This window comes from Centrocercus urophasianus, unplaced genomic scaffold (assembly GCF_019232065.1).
Source record: "Centrocercus urophasianus isolate 14NV4802_14NV808 unplaced genomic scaffold, USGS_Curo_1.0 seq_24, whole genome shotgun sequence".
NCBI lineage: Eukaryota > Metazoa > Chordata > Aves > Galliformes > Phasianidae > Centrocercus > Centrocercus urophasianus.
Window position 1 is genome coordinate 3,617,281 of NW_024884800.1, and position 16,166 is coordinate 3,633,446.

At 47.1% G+C, this 16,166-nt stretch overlaps 1 protein-coding gene across 1 annotated transcript in view; it reads right to left on the reverse strand.

Moving 5' to 3' along the window:
- Positions 1-16,068, reverse strand: part of HS6ST2 (heparan sulfate 6-O-sulfotransferase 2) — a 102,067-nt gene extending 85,999 nt beyond the window's left edge. Inside the window, exon 1 of the mRNA XM_042825214.1 lies at positions 15,539-16,068. Coding sequence (XP_042681148.1) covers positions 15,539-16,050 — 512 coding nt within the window. The 5' untranslated portion in view covers positions 16,051-16,068. The remainder of the gene's footprint in view (positions 1-15,538) is intronic.
- Between the last annotated feature and the right edge of the window lie 98 nt (positions 16,069-16,166).

Consider the following 16,166-nt stretch of genomic DNA (forward strand, 5'->3'; position numbering starts at 1 on the left):
TTTTTTTTTTTTTTTTTTTTTTTTTTTTTGGTAAGTTTCCTCAACATCTACTGCGTGACTTATAATGCTAATCAAACCTCTCCAGGTAGAGCCAGGGTCTATAAATCAATCCCAGCAAAGTAAATACATCACCCATTTTGGTGCAAACATTCCTGCCTCTCATTAAGCTGCGTTCCAAGAGCCTGCAGCATGCATTTCAAAAGGGTAGAGGAAAGATGCATGCAGACAGCACAGCACATTTCCATCAGTGTGACCTCAGCATAACAACACCTAGGCAGGTGGGGGGATGTGATAAATTATTATGCTGAAGCATATCTTGCTTTGCTTTCCTTCATGCCTCCTTGCCCAGGCTGGGATCCCCCCCAGGGCTGGTGGTAGTGCCCATCCCTGCAGGGCTGCAGCTTCATCCCACCACCTCCCCAGGTGCTGTGATGACACAGGATGAGGGCTCCCAGGGTCCTCAGAAGCTCCGAGGTATTTATAAGTGTCCACAAGACAAGCTGTGCTTCCTGCTTTATGCTAACTACAGGCACCTGTAAGGAGCAATCAATAGCAGTCTGTGCTATACCCTAAGAACCCTAAAATACTAAGTGCAGGAACCATCACAGACAGGACATTACATTTATATAGGCTGGACTCCTATATCAAAAGCTATTTATACACTAACTCAGCAGAGCCTCGGTGTTCATCCACTAACAGAAAAGCACGAGTGGTTTCAATGGATGAGAACTGAGCAAATGCACAAACAATGCTGTTGTCTGGTTTCAGGTGCAACCACTGCTAAAACCTCACCCAGGGAAGGTGGATCTGAATTCTCATGCAAGGGCAGGAAGTGCACCTCCACCCACTGGGAAGAGGCAATTTCTACCTCAAAATCATCTTGATATGCCCACATTGCTCCAGCTAAGCCAGGCCCTTCTCACCCACGGTCCTCATGAAATAAAACCACAGCGGTCCAAATCTCTGACTACAATTCTCTCTCTTCCACCATGGACACGATCTGATTGCCAATTAAAAAGTGAAAGCGCAATGCAATGCAATACTGAAGCAATTAAACTGGAAAAATGTCATGAGAGCAAAATGAACACAGTCTACTGGAAAGAAAAAAAAAAAAAGAAATTACTCCTTTAAAATCGACAGTAAAAAAAACTGTGTGCACCAGATTTGATTTTAAGAAAATGTTAGCAGTGATACATCTGCTCAGTCGAGTTGCCAAAAGGAATCAGTTTAAAAGGAAAAAAAAAAGTTTAAAACCACACTTAGAAAGCAATACAGCTCTATTTTATGTCCTGCCACTCCTGCATGCTGCCACATTACGGAATGCTTCAGAGATCACAAAACGGCCTCCCATCACCGAGATGAAACCCAGCTAACTGCTAATTTAAAGCAAGATGTGGAAAACCAGTGCTAAAAATGAAGGATGTCAGAAGCTGTGTGCTTGTTTAAGTGACCCGGCTGGCTGCTGGAGAGCTGTCCTCCCCACACAGCACCCTGCAGGGCCAGGACAAGCAGCAATTGCTAATTGCAGCGTTTTAAGGAGGATGCAGCAGCACTTCTTCGTAAGGCTGGAGCACTCGGTGCCGTATCACACTGGCTTTTAATCTCTCATCCCATCATACGACTCTTAATAGAGTTCTGTGGTCCCAGCATTAACTGCGTGAAAAAGAGCTGACAGGGCAAGAAGGCAGCTCTCATCATTGCAGCTAGCCAGATCCTGCTCTTCAGGAGGATGCGGGGCATGAATTATCTGCTTCCCAGGGATGAGCACCACTTGCAGATGGAGACCTGCTCTGCTCAGGCTGAAGGCAATGGGGGGTTGTGAGTCAGCACCTGGTGCAGAGCAGAGCCCCAGGATTTGTGCCCACGCCACAGCATCCCTTAGGCCTTCCCATAAAGTTGGATGCCTGCAGGAGCAAGCTGAAGATGTGCAGCTGAAGGCACAACAGCCAGCACAAACTCCTTCCCCAGCTAGTTCAGACTCCTGGCAACCCTGTTGCCATGCTACAGCTCCCAGAAAACTCAAATTTCAACACAAAACTGAGAGCTTCTGATGTTACCTCCTTCTAAGAGCTCACCTTGTGCTCATGAATGAACAGGGCCCTCAAAGTCACTTTCTAAAGTAAAGAAAATGAAAGGGATGGACGACGTGTGTTACACAGTTTTCTTTTTGAACTCTTCAGATTTCTAAGCAGCTGGTAAGAAGAAAGAAGAATCTGACCTGAATTAGGTAAAAAAAAAAAAATCCTAAATATTTTACAAGGCTTTATCATTAAATTCAGCTATTGATCAGAGCGCTGACCCTTGTGAGTCTGCACAATTCTTCAATTCCTCCTCCAGATACTGAGGAGGAATCCCAAACCGAGGCCAAGTCTTAACAATCACAACTCGTGTCCTTTTTAAAGCATGTTATTAAATCACTGCCATTAAAATATTGACAGGGAAATACATTCAGATGCCCTTTGGGCATCTCCAGCACCAACTGCTGCAGAAACAGATATACACTGAAAACAAAGGCGGCAGAGGAGCACTGGGATGCCCAACTGCATGAGCTTGCACGTTAATCCCAACTTTGTTCAGAGATGCCAAGGCACACAAATTTGATGTCTTCCTTATACAAAAGTTGCTCCGCACTCCATTTCATTTATTTTAAGCCAATGCAAGGGCTTTCAGATTGCAGGCCATCACCTTGAGATCCTGTGGAATGGGATTTTAATCAAGCAGAAAGAAAAAGGTTAAAACTCTACTGGAAAAACTGCCTGCTGTTGGCTTGCCCTTGACAGAGTTGTTTCTCCAGTATCTCCCTGTCCCCTCCAGATTGCTTTTGTATTTTGCTATATGAAACACTGAGCAGCAGATGGTCTTTATCTCCTGTAGGATGCTGGAGGAGCATCTAGCAGAAAAGATGACCACAACACGTGGTTTTGAAGATCGGTGTTGAATTGGACACTGCAGCTCCCAAGTAATAATGACTAACCACTAAATCACCGTGTGTAATGGATTCCTCTGAACATTTATAGCTAACAGTTCCATTATGCTCTAATCTGGAAAACATCTAAATGACTCTCCACAAAAATTAGACGGGAACATAAACGTCTTGATAAGAACAAGATTCCAGAGGTACTCCACTTAACCACAGTGACTTCTGTAATATAATGTCTAGTACAACAACATCCATTATTAGTGCAGTCATTCGCTATTTGATTTTGAAACTCATGTTTCAACACAGCAATTCAGAGAACGTCAAGCCTATATGAAAGGTGAAAAGATGAAGAACATTCGCTGGGAATCACAAGTGGCAGCCAGCTGATGGCCCCAGGAACCATTCATTGCAGCAGCTCACGACTCAACTGCTTCCATTTACATCCTAAAGCAGTGATGTCCCAGCTCTGAAGTTTTAGGGTAATAACGCCATGGAGGAAGGTTTGGAGAAGGTGCCTTGCATCTCCAAGCAGTCTGGCTGTCCTCTGCTGTCAGGGAAAGATGCCATGTTGGTGGGGACAGAAGGGCTTAATGCAATCAAAACCCACAGACAATGCTATTAGCTAAACACAGAAGAAGAAAAGAGGGAAGCGTTACTCATTCATTCCATTTTCCAGGAGAAGCCTGAGCTGTGGTTAAGTGGAGGACAAACTGAAATTTTCCATTAGGAAAAAAACAACCCAACACAAAAACAACTTGTTTACAAAAAGAAGGGAAGAAATCCCTCAGGTTAGTGTTCAAGTACAGCAGCAGCAGAATTTACCACAAAAATCTCTGCAAGGCAGATACTCACTCTGCTCCCAGGCCAAGGAGCAGCAGAGCTTGCAAACAGGCTGCACTCGTTTAACAGAAAAAGTGAGCAGAAAATAAACACCACTAAGAGAATCTTCAAAAAAGGAAGGGAACAGCCTGCCCATTAGTGTTCTTCCAGCAATTCTGCCCATCTCCCTGCCTCTGGGGCATGCCTGTAGGGAAAGCTGCACCCAGCAGGGGATGGGGCTGCTGTCAGTGACCCCACCAGCTCAAGGAGCACTCACAGGCGTCAGTCTAGACCAGGGACTTGAAAGCACTTCACCACCACACCTTCCTGAGCTGTGCTGTGCACTCCTACGCCGCAGCCGAGGATCAAAGCCAAGCGATGCAATAAGTGGCTGCAGCACTCCCAGCCCTGGTACCTGCATTAAAGTGAAGGCTTTTGCTTTTGTTCTTAACAGAAAGGAATGTTTCATCTCAACGGCCCGAAGATGAAAAGCAGCTTGTAAAATAAATGGATGCTGTCCACACAAGCTAAGAAGCCCAGTTTTTTTTCTGCTTCTCCTCTCCAAACATCCCAAACCAACTCCAACGCACTGCAGAGCTCAGGAACACTGACATTAGTACAGGTCGTGCCCTTGAACCACAGCATGTTATTCAGCATCCACAGCCTTACTGAAATCCACTTTCCAGAAGAAAGTGCATCTCTCAAGCCCTATAACACAGCCCAAAACAAATTCCCACATATACCAAAAGGCAATGCCTTCTAGCAGCCCAGAACAACAACTGCTGCCTTTAAATCACATCCCAGATGCCCACTTTTCATAGTAAATTAAGTCCGTTCTCTGCCGTAACAGAAGCGATTAGCTGCGTTGTAAAAGATGCAGCCCTGGTTAGGCAAGCCATCTGCAAACGCTCATGTGAGCCATGACTTCTACCTGACCTGTGTTTGCAGGGACACCCCTTACTTGATGCCTAACCTAGCATGGCTTGCTACGAACAGAGAGCAACTGGAAAAATCACCTGATGAAATGCAATGCCTGTTTTATCTGTGCTTTGTTTTTGTTTTTAATAGAAACGGTCACACCAAGAGCTCACACACAAAGATCCAAACACATTGCCTCACACACTGCAAAAAGGCTCTGATCGCAGGCAGTGCCTCTGCACTGCTCACCATCACCTCTGGACCTCCCACACCACTGCAGCCAGGCAGCGACGTCAGGTGTCCACCTCTAAGCTGCCCTCTATATGGAAACAAGCTAAGCAAGCTGGACATACGGAGGAGAAGGTCACAGCAGTAACACCTAATGCTCAGAGAGCCCCTTCTTGCTTTATTTTTGCTTGATGATCAGATTTCAGCTGGAGTATTGATCATCATGAGGTGTCAGAGCCCAGGTGTAAGCAACCTGGCTTCCATTATAAACAGTAGGTAGAAGTACTGGGATTCCACCATGTACCATGAGACATATAAGCAACCTTAAGAAGATCTTTTAATCACAGGAGTAAAGAGACCCGAATTTCACTTAGCTTGATATAACTTTATATATAGGACATTAAGTATTTTTACTGTACAGGGAAAAAATAAAGTATGATCTTGTACTTCACACCCATAACTCTTCCCTGAATACACAGGTTTATCGCAGGAATCAATTCACCCTAGGGAGACTGTGACTTCAGGTGATGGATGGGCAGAGGAGAAGCAAAACAGTCCTGCGTTTTCCAGGAAAATAACAAAATGTGGTGGAAAAGGTAAAAATAAACCCTCAGACAAGAAACAAAAAAACCTCAGATTCCTTAAAAAAGAATATAGTGGCAGCCTCCAAAGCAAATTAATTTGCAGCTCAGTACACAGTCAGCCTGAAAAAGCACAATGCTACAGAGAAGCAGCAGCAGCAGGGCCAGGCGGCCGCTGCCCACAAATCCCCCAGCACCACAACCAAGGCAGAATCTGCTTTTATCTTACAAATAGCCAGATCCTTCCATAATCCCAGCTCTGAGAAATTTTTATCTCTCTGTGAGCTCAGCTATTCTCAAGTCCTTTCTGTGCCGTTTTACCTCTGTGCTGCAGGATACACTGACTGATTTTATAGCAAAGATTGGCTGACACGAGGGCTGAATGTGGGTGAGACAGAGCTTGCCTTTTGGCCCCACTTCCCCACAGGCTGGTGGAAAAGATGTCCAAACTCACACCCTCCTGAAGCTCCAAACCAAACCTGCCCAGCAAAAGTATCTACTGCTGCAGAGTCTTCACTGCTATGAGAAGCCTGAAACTGCTGCTGCTCTTGGATCTTCAGGACTCCATCTCAAAGCCCACGTACCACCAGGACAGACACTGCCACATGGATGCATCAGCTTACTTACCCAAACTGCTCTCTGGGCCCCAGAATGGGGAATCTCAGTTTTCACTTGTCTCAGCAATCTCCACCCCTACATGCTCTGCTCCTCATGGTACACTCACAGCTGCAGCTCTGAGCAGCTGAAGTTGTAGGAAAAGGAGGATTACAGCAAGCAGAACCAGAGAAAAGACATCCCCAACCCATGAAACCTTAACTCTGCAAAGCAGGAACCACCCTGAAATGTCAGCCCTGTTCTCAGCTGCGTGTCTTGGGTTAAATGTCCCAGTAAAAAGATGGAGGGCAGGGTTTTCCAAACGCCATCCTCTACCAGCTCACTTCAGGCCCAACTCACTTCACCCAACCCACAGATGAGGACAGCTACTCACACACTTTTGTCCCTGAAAGTAACAAAAGAGCTCAGTAATCCAAACATAGGGCAATGCACAAAAGCATTTCCTAGACATTTTCTGGTGACTCTATTTCCAGAAAAAACTGCAATCTCTTCTTGCACGTGGTAGCACGTTGGATATCCTGCAAAATACAGGGTGCTAAGACAGCTTGCCAAACTATTCCTCAGTTAAAATTCATTCCCAGCCACAGCCCCGTTCTACACCACTGCCAGCAAGCTGCAGCCTCCAAAATCCAGCAGGTATTACCGCTATATCTCAGCTCCACCCTATAAATCTAACTCTATCCATAACATTCTGGGATCATATTCCAGTCCAGAGTGCTGCTGACATACAAAATTCAACTATCAGAAGGAAAAGCAAGCCAGCAACTTCTCAGGGGAAGCAGCTGCAGGTGCAGCTCCTCTGGTTTCATTTGTGCCTTCCCTCCCCTGTAAATGGGGTTAAGAAAAAAGGCATTTACAACTGCAGACTGCAAAATGCATTAGTTATACTCAAGAAGACAGACTCACCTGGGCTTTGCCTCACTCATTCCAGAAGGAGTGGTTTGATTCTATAGGGTACATTTGGAAATGAACACTATTCAAGAGACAAGGATATTAAATTATCTGCCCTGAGTGGCTGCGGCGGCCCGTTGGGAGCAGACAATGCACAAGCATGAAGCAGAACAGCAATTCCGCGGGCCTGATGGCTTTGGCCATCAATGCCTGGTGATACGTACCCAAACTTTCTTATTTAGCAGGAGAGAGAGCAGACCCTAGCTCTTCTCACCACTCTTTTCCATGAGCCAGTCCCACAGACGCATCGTTAGGACATGCTTAGACTATACTTCAGGACAACTCTATGTGCTTCTGACTCCTCCAAGCTGTTCTGCCCAAAGAGTGAAGCCTGAGACAGCTGCACCCACGGAAGTGGGGGGAAACCAACAACTGATGTAAGAGCTGTGGTGTGAAGGCAGTGAGCAGCGTGACCACATGCAGCAGCTGTGCAGTCAGAAAGCTTCCCTCTTCCCTTCATGGGAAGGGAACCAACATGACAGCTTCCCATAGGGCAGAAAAACAGAAAATGTAATGGAGGGGGGGGGCATGCCAACACAGATGCTTTTTGTCTTACCAGTGACCAGCTGGCAGCATAGTAAGAACTGAAAGAGTTAATGGCTAATTTATGCCATTTATGTTTTTGCAAATCACTCAGCAGTCATCAGGAAGACACATCCTGTTGCGTCTGACATTTCCTTGAGCTCTTTTGTCTTACTTCTCTGTGCTCCCACTGCACTGATGGGATCCAACACCCCCACAGAAAAAAATAAAAGCTCTGCAAAACACAGAAGCCGTGCAGCCCCTTCCTCCCTCCCTCTCCACAAGCAGTGGCATGGGCTGGAGGTGGAAGGCTGCCTGAGGGACAGACAGACAGACAGCTGCCTCTGCCCACAGCATCCCCACTGCAGTCCTCAGTCTGTGCAGCGAGCATAGAGGCAGGACCCAGCAGCATCTTCCCATAAAAATACAGCCCCAGAAGAGCTGAGGATTGCTCCTGGGAATAGCTTTCCCACGGGCAAACGGACAGCAAACAGAAGGCAACATTAAGCACTTCCACCTAAGTCTCAGTTTCTTTAGCAGCAGAGTTTTGAGTATCACATAAATTAGATTAACCTTCCCTAGACCCGCTTAAGGATGCTCTCTCCTCAGTTAACCTGAAAAAGCAACACGAGAAACTTTTGACAGGTGAAACTTTGCTTTTCTTAACAGAGGGTTAAAACAGCTGCTGTTCAAGAAAGAATACAATCATTCCCAGAGAGTGCTTCAGCAATTTGATTTGGCTGTTTGCTGAAGGACCCTACAGTTCAAACTGTACTTTCAAAGGGCAGATTCCTGCTGCTAGGAGCCTTGCAACGTTCTAATTTACCAATGCAAAATTGGAATAAAGGAAAAACTGATCTCCCAGTTACTCAGACCTCTAAGAGCATAAAAACTTCACAGTTCTTTTGATTATGGAAAATTAGGAGCATTTGCTACAACGACCTCATGAAAGGCATCGTCATCTTCATGCTTTTATGTAAATGCACAAAATCGTTCAATGCTACAAGATCCTCTCTCTCTTAGCTGCATATATTTAGTGCTCTCACATCAAAAGTTTGGCTCCTTCAGAGTTGCATAAGCCGTCGAGAACCAAGAAGTAATATGATTTGAGTCTCATCACTAATGGATCTTATGACTCGTAGGTCCTCTAAGCACTAACGATTTTTTTTCAAGGCTAAATAAACAGAGATTCCACTCAAAGCTGTAAACAAGCAATACCTCAAATGGATTCTGCCTTTAAAAGCATGAATGGGTGATGGAGAAGACTGGGGTCAAGGAGGAAGGAAAAAGCTAATCCTAACTGTCACTCATTCAAAAACTTTAGCTTGCTGTATGAGTATATATACTGTCCAGCCAGATACCCAAGTGTATGGAACAAACAAGTGTGCTAAGTGTTTACAAATTCCTTATTTCAACCAAAGCAACAACAGAAAACAACCACCAAAACCCACCAAACCACTGAATGTTAAAAACAGGTCGCACCCAGTGCAAATGTGCTGAAGGAATTCTACATTTACTACTTACACCAGCAATATGAACTTACATGCGGATAGATACACATATATATAGCTTTGGCTTCTTAGTCTCACATTAGAAAATGCAATTATCTTTCATTAATTTTACAGAGCGTTCACAGTACAAATTAAATCATTTTTTCATGTCTGTTTAAGAAAAAACTTTACTGTGTTAATTATTCATAAATACGAAAGTCTGCTACTTATTACTCATCTCAAATGTGATTCATTTCAATAATGCCTGAATAATTCGGCGCTACCCTATTAATCCAGGAACACACTGTACAATTGCCAGCATCAGCAAATCAATCATGAGCAGTAAACCATGCTGGCTTGCTGGAGGAGGAAGGCAGGAGCGTGCTGCTCCCATACCAAACCCCTCTCATCCATAAACCCCATCCAACACCTCCATCCTCCCCAGCTGTGCCCAGGCAGGCTTCCAGCTGCAGACAGGGAGCAAGGAAGGGCACCAGGCAGCAGTCCAGCAATGAGGAACAGTGGCTGGAGAAGTGGGAGGAAATTAATCCCCTCCAATACGTAAGGAGTGTGCACGGGTAATTCCAAAAAAGGCTGAGAGTCAGGAGGGCTGCCCAGCCCCAGCAAGCCCACAGCATGACACAAAGCAGAGAGCCATGCCTGCAGCTAAGCGGTTAAATAAGGCACTGCCCAGAGTTGTGCATCCTCACCCCCAGCTGCTGAGGCAGCAGAGCCCAAGGCTGCAGCTGCACAGACTGGATGTTACAGGGAGTGGGACAGAAAACTTACTACTGCAGTCACAGATTTTCTATCATTACAACAGCTATTTTATAAAACAGATCTGGCCACACACACAAAATCCATTATAATTGCACAGATTACATCTACGCTTCTTTCCCCACAATAAGGTCAGTGCCTTGGAAAGAATTCTCTCGTCCTTACACTTGAGTGCTTGCAGAAAGGTCCAGTCCCACACTCAGTGGTCAGCCACATATTATTATTTTGCTTTCTAGCAACTTACGTGAGTTAATTTGAGCTGATACCACACAGAAACACTGCCTTTATTATTATGGTCATGGAGAAAGTAAATTAATGCAAAGGATTGCACACAGAGGCCTAATCCATTTGAGGTAAATCAATGCATTGCACATTTAAATTGCTCCACTTTCCTTCAGAAAAGTACATTGAAGTGATTCATTAGGCACTGAACTGTTCACAAGAAACAGACCAATTCTCTTAGGCATGCCAGTGCATCTCTGCTAGTTAAATTTAAAAAGCAATCAAATCTACTAATAAGTCCTTTTTTCTGACATTTACATCAGTAGAGAACATGATTCCTGACAATTCAGATTAAATAAATGAGGGACAAATTATCTCAGTTAATACGTAAAACCAATGTAAAACTTGACAATTTGTCTTTTAATAAAAATAAATAACCTATCGGTGATGCTCGATTTCAAAGTGCCTTCAATAACCTTTAGCAAAGGTTATCAAGTTATGAAGAAGAATCACATGGCACAATCCGAGTCTATTTTAATACAACTGAAGCACATATTTATAGTTTCCTTTTAATATTTATCTATTCCCAGAAAAAAGAAAAACAACCAAACCACACATATTTGCAGAAAGGCACCTTTTCAATACAAAGAAATGGTGTCTCTCAGTACAACTGCACTGTGCTACGGTGTTCCCATCCCTACTCCGCTCTTCAGGGAGGGCTGACCTGGATAACAAATGGAACAAGCAGCACAGGGAACCCTCACTGCCTCGCCTCTTGTTCTGCTGCCATCCCTGCTTGTTATTTATTGCAGAAGTATATTCATCCCTCACCCCCAAAGACCAATTTTCCGAATTTAAAATAAAAGGCAACAGGAAATGCGCACGAGATCGCCGCATTTAAATCACCAAAAGTCACTTCGTGCTTTATTAAACGGTTAGAGCACAACTGAAAAGGCCTAATAGGGAACATGAATTTTTTTTAATCCCTTTAAGATGGTCTTAAATCTAACGCCATCTGCAAACAGGCCTTATCCATTTAGGGAGCTATCGTGCAAGCTTTAAAAACGTGAATTTAAGTTCACGACCAAGGCCTCCGAGCTCAGGCCTTGTAAGGGGATTATGCCATGCAGCCTGCAGTATGGCAGTGCTCCCACCATCCCCTCAGGGCCCCTGGCTGCAGGCTGCACCACTGCTCCATCACATCGCATCAGGCCCAGCTCAGCCCCGTGACAGCATGGGAACCCCATGGCCACAGCAGGCTGCTCCCTGCCCTTCTCCTTTTGCTCACTTCCAGCCTTTAGGTCACCAACACTGTGGTTAAGCGATAGCCCTGCCTAATTCAGGCAGTATCCAGACTCAGGAGCGCTCGCTACCAGCCTCACAGCCTGAGTAGCAACAAGAAGCCAGCACCTGACATTGCACAGGCTGCGACTGCTCCCCAGGTGGAAGGCACCTGTGCAGAAAGGGTTTCTGCTCTATCAGCATCCAGTGGTTTTTAATCATCCACCTCCTGCCAAAGCTGGACAGAATCTCGTCATTATCAGCCCTGTGCATCAGAGCACCTTGGGACTCGCCGAAAGCCCCTGTAGACAGGGGAAATGCTGCACTGGTGCAAAACCCCTGCAGCGGCTTCTGCTACACGGATTTTCCCCTTTCAAGCAGAAGCTGCAAAAAGCCAAACATGGGGCACACCCCAGGAGCAGCTGAGAGCCAGAGCTGATGGCCACACTGCCTGCAGTGAGCTGCCTTCCTCCAGGGCTCTACCAGCAAGGAGCCCCACACGCGGCCTCCTAGGAAAAAATTGCTAATGTAACTCCCACCATATTGTCTAAGAGTGAGGTGATTAATCTGTTCAATCTAAGGAGCCAAACACCATAAATGTCTGAATGCATCTTTTATTTAGATTTTCGTAAGATGCCCCCTGATGTTAATTAAACTCTTCCAAATCTTCTTACACGGCAAGGACACCCATGCAGTGCCAGGGCTTTTTTGCCACAGAATACAAGGACATGGTGCCAGCATCAGATTCTCCCAAAGCCAGCAACTTCCAGCCCTGCTGCCGGCCCAGCAGGCTTGCATGAGCTGCCTAACACTGCCTCCAGACTTGCTGGCTCCAGACTTCTGAGAGCTCGTTAAGGACATCTCCTTCTTTCAATACCAGCCAGAAGGGACACCAAGTACAGCCTGACCCCTATCCACTGCCACAACTCACCCAGTGAGGGTACAAAGTCATGACATCACTTAAAAACACAGGTAACTGTATTTGCTCCCACGTCTCATTACATTTTCCAGCCTAACCCCAAGCCCTTTTGTTTCTCACAGCGGTGCCACTGGATTTATTGCTATAGACAAGTTCAGTAGATACCTCCCATAATAATTAGCCAGAGCCGAGTGGAATCTCAGTCGTGGGATGCTCTCATGCACAGTTGCTTTGAATGCTGCTTCAGTTCAGTGTGCCAAAAGCTTTGAGGCTTCCACAATCAATCAAGTGACCCAAGTCAGTCACTCATGACTAGGAAAAGGCACATTTCTCCTTTCTCACCATCGATGCCAAGTGTTTGAGACAGCCCCTTCCTTTCCACCACTGCCATCATCCCACTCTACCAGTCTCCCAAGCAGCAAATCCAGAGCTCTCAAAGCACCAGCTCTGCCTCTGCTTTCCCCCTTTGCTTTTTTGACCTTTCAGGATGCTGCAGCGCTGCTACTCCCTTCTATGCCGATTTGCTAAGGCCAACTAAAGCAAAGTCAGCTGCAGGGACAGGCTGCCATCAGTCAGGAAGACGAGGCAGCAGCTCTATTTATATACTTAATTCATATTAAGGAGCACAGGCCGCCGCTACAAAGAAGGGCAAGTTTTGGTAACTGACATGCTCAGAGGCAGGAAAGTACTGTTGTGATAAATCCAAAGTAAAAAATATATATATACCCATCACTAAGAGTCATCCTGAGTATTTATTTCTACAGCTCCAGTGCAGGAACTTCAACTCTGTGATTCCCAAAGAAAACACAGGCAGATCACTGATGGGATTAAGAGCAGTGCCTGAAGAAGTGATGCAGGCAACTAGATTCTCCACAGGCAAAGCCCCAAGGCTGATCCCATCAGGTCACATCACGGTGATGCTGAACCTTAGAGATCCAGGACAGGGGATCTTTTGGACTTCCTAAACAGAGGCTCAACTTTTATTTAAAAGCAGAAGCTCTTAGGGAATGGTCCAGCTAATTGCCAATCTAACCAGCCTCAAGCAGGCACCCCGTGCTCCTCAGCACAAACCTCTGTGCAAACTAATGACATACAGATGCAAACCAGAAAGTTCGCCGGAACAACTATTTCTCATTTCTATTCCCAGACAAGGCTAGGCAGCTAGGATACATTAACTACAAAGCACCAAATGCAGCTGCTGAGCCATTCAAAACACCCTTACAGCAGGTTCACTTTTCACCACTCTCATTATAAGCAGGAATTCCCACCCTCACTGAGCTTCACTCGAGGATGCCGTGCTCCCCAGCTCCTGACTGAATCCTGCTCCATGCCCTGATGCACCCACCCTGGCCTTGCACCCCTCCAGCCCCCTCCAAAGACCACAGCACAGGGACAGCCAGGCTGGCCCCGCTCAGAGCCGCAGCCAGCACGGCTCCTCCACTCCGCCACCTCATCCCACACCTCCACCGCTCTGAAAGGAGCGATTATCTGCCCAGAACGCGCCTGGATGAGTGTCCGTTACCGGCACTCCAAATAGGAGCTAATTAACTGGTTGTCAGCTGAACGTTGCTAAATCGAGAACGCAAAATAAAATTAAAGACTGGACGTTACAATGTGTAGAAAGACCTGAAGAGATTATTGTTCATTTAAGAATGTCTCCCTCTGTATTTTTAAACATTTAGAAGTTGCAGTCCAAGTAATTGCTTGTCAAGACATTATTTGGGAGAATAACTGTAGCTACTAAGCAAGCTGTGTAATTAGGTTATTAAAAACGTAGCATAATTTTTCAAAGGCTTTTAGAGAGCAGACCTCTACCTAACACACAATCATCACAGCTTTATCTTCTTCCCCTCCCTGGGTTTCCATCTCAAGTCAAGAGGCCTCACAAAGCCAGTTCTGATGGTACACGTGGCTTTGCTGGACAAGGAACCATCACTCTGTGCTGCTGGGAAGGTAGATGTAACACTTCTGCTTTGACTCAGAAAAGCACGTTCAGTAATGCAAAAAGAGAAGAAAAAAAAAAAAAAAAATCCATCAAAGCCAAAAGCCACTGACAAAAACTCAGCTCTCCAAGTCCAGCGTTCCCTTCTGCCTCACACAGCCCAGGACAAGGGCTGTCCCATCTTTCTGACTAACCCTGAGCACCAAGGGGACCCAGTGACTCCGGCGAGGGAATGGAATCAGTGTCCCAAAGCTTTTGCAGGGCAGAGCCATCTCTGGGGCGGGGAAAGAATTCTCACTTGAAGATGTTCTGCAAAAGAGACAGCAGTTACGCATTTCCATCTCTGCTGATAAACAACGCACTCATAGGACAGGTAAAATAAAGTACATAGCCTGGGAAACTGGGGAGATAATATGCCCAGAGGGCAAAGACTTCGCTTCTGATGCTTACAAATGGAGCGCCACAAAAACAAAACAATTGAATTTTGAAGCAAGGAGGAAAACAAAAGAGCAAGAATCACAATAGCTGAGTCTCATGAAGAGCTTCATCCTGGCTACAGAAAGATAACGACGCTAACCATTTTTCTACTAGATGGCAGTGTGGTGTCACGCTATATAAAAGGAATTCTAGAAAGAAATCGCACTCTATTTCAAGCAGATCTGTGCTCAGACTTGACTTCAGACAGCATGATGTATACCAGCACCCTCATTGTGAGGGGACCTGCCATTAATCTGCCAGCACAATAGGACCGACACCCTTAGCTCCTCATTTCCCAGCGAAGCAATGGGAAGGGACACCCAAACCCCAACCGCAGTGCTGCACAGCGCTCAGCCGTGGACGGGCTGCATGTTGTGACCATCGCAGTGTTGTGGAACGAGCTTTGGGAATGCAGGGGCACCTCCAGCCGGGCAGCCGGCTGCACACCGGTCCGATTGGCAACTTCTATGGAAAGTGCAGGGGTAAAGAGAACAGCGCTGTTAAAATCCTAAACGCAAACCTAAAATAAACAGGGTTAGGGCTGGAGGGCAGCACAAATATTTACAGCTAACACTCAGACGCAAAACAACCTCTGCTTTGCCAACATTCGCGTAACCTAAACTTCAGCCCTTCCCAGCAGCACCCATCCGAGGGGCACAGGGAACTGCAGCACGGCCAGGGGATGCGCCAGAGCCCCGGGGCAGCCCGAGGAGCCCCACGGCAACCCGGGCCCGACCCACACTCGCCGTCGGCAGCTCGCTAAGCTCCTTCTAATTGCGGCAGCCTGCGGGTTATTATCATTTAAACGCTCAGAGCACAGCGCGGGGGAACGGCTTTGTTCGCCCCGAGCCTGCTCCCATCCGCCGCAGCTCTCACCTGGAGGGCCGGAGCCGCACCTCCTTCTTGCTGTCCACCACCGAGGGCACGCAGTTGGTCAGCTCGGTCCAGTCGGCGTGCAGCCCGCAGCTCCAGCCGGTGGAGAAGCGCGAGAAGAGCCACGTCTCCCGCTTGCCGGGCCGGTGGCAGGTGCACTTCTTCTGCCCGGCGCGGCACTCGCACGGCTGCTCCAGCTGGATGTTGCGGACCAAGTGGCGGCCGAAGGTGGTGCCGCCCGTCTTCTGGATGTGCAGGAAGACGATCAGGTCGTCCCCTTTGATGTTGAAGTCCACCCTCCGCAGCAAATCGCCGGCGGAGAAATTGAAACGAGGCACGAAGCGGGTCGGCGTCTCGTCCTCCGCCCGGTACGGGTCGGCGGCCGCGGCGGGGCTGAGGGCGCGGAGCCGCAGCAGCTGGCACTCGGTGCCGGGGCAGACGTACTGCAGCACGATCACCGCGAAGAGGAAGAGCATCACCAGCGCCAGCAGCACCTTGTGCGACCGGTCCTCCATCGTCGCCGGGAGCGCCGCGCATCGCCGCCGACCGCCTTCGCCGCTCACAGCCGCCGCGACCGCCGCCGGGGGCCGCCCCGGCCGCGCTCCGCCGCCATCGCCCCTCCGCCGCCGCC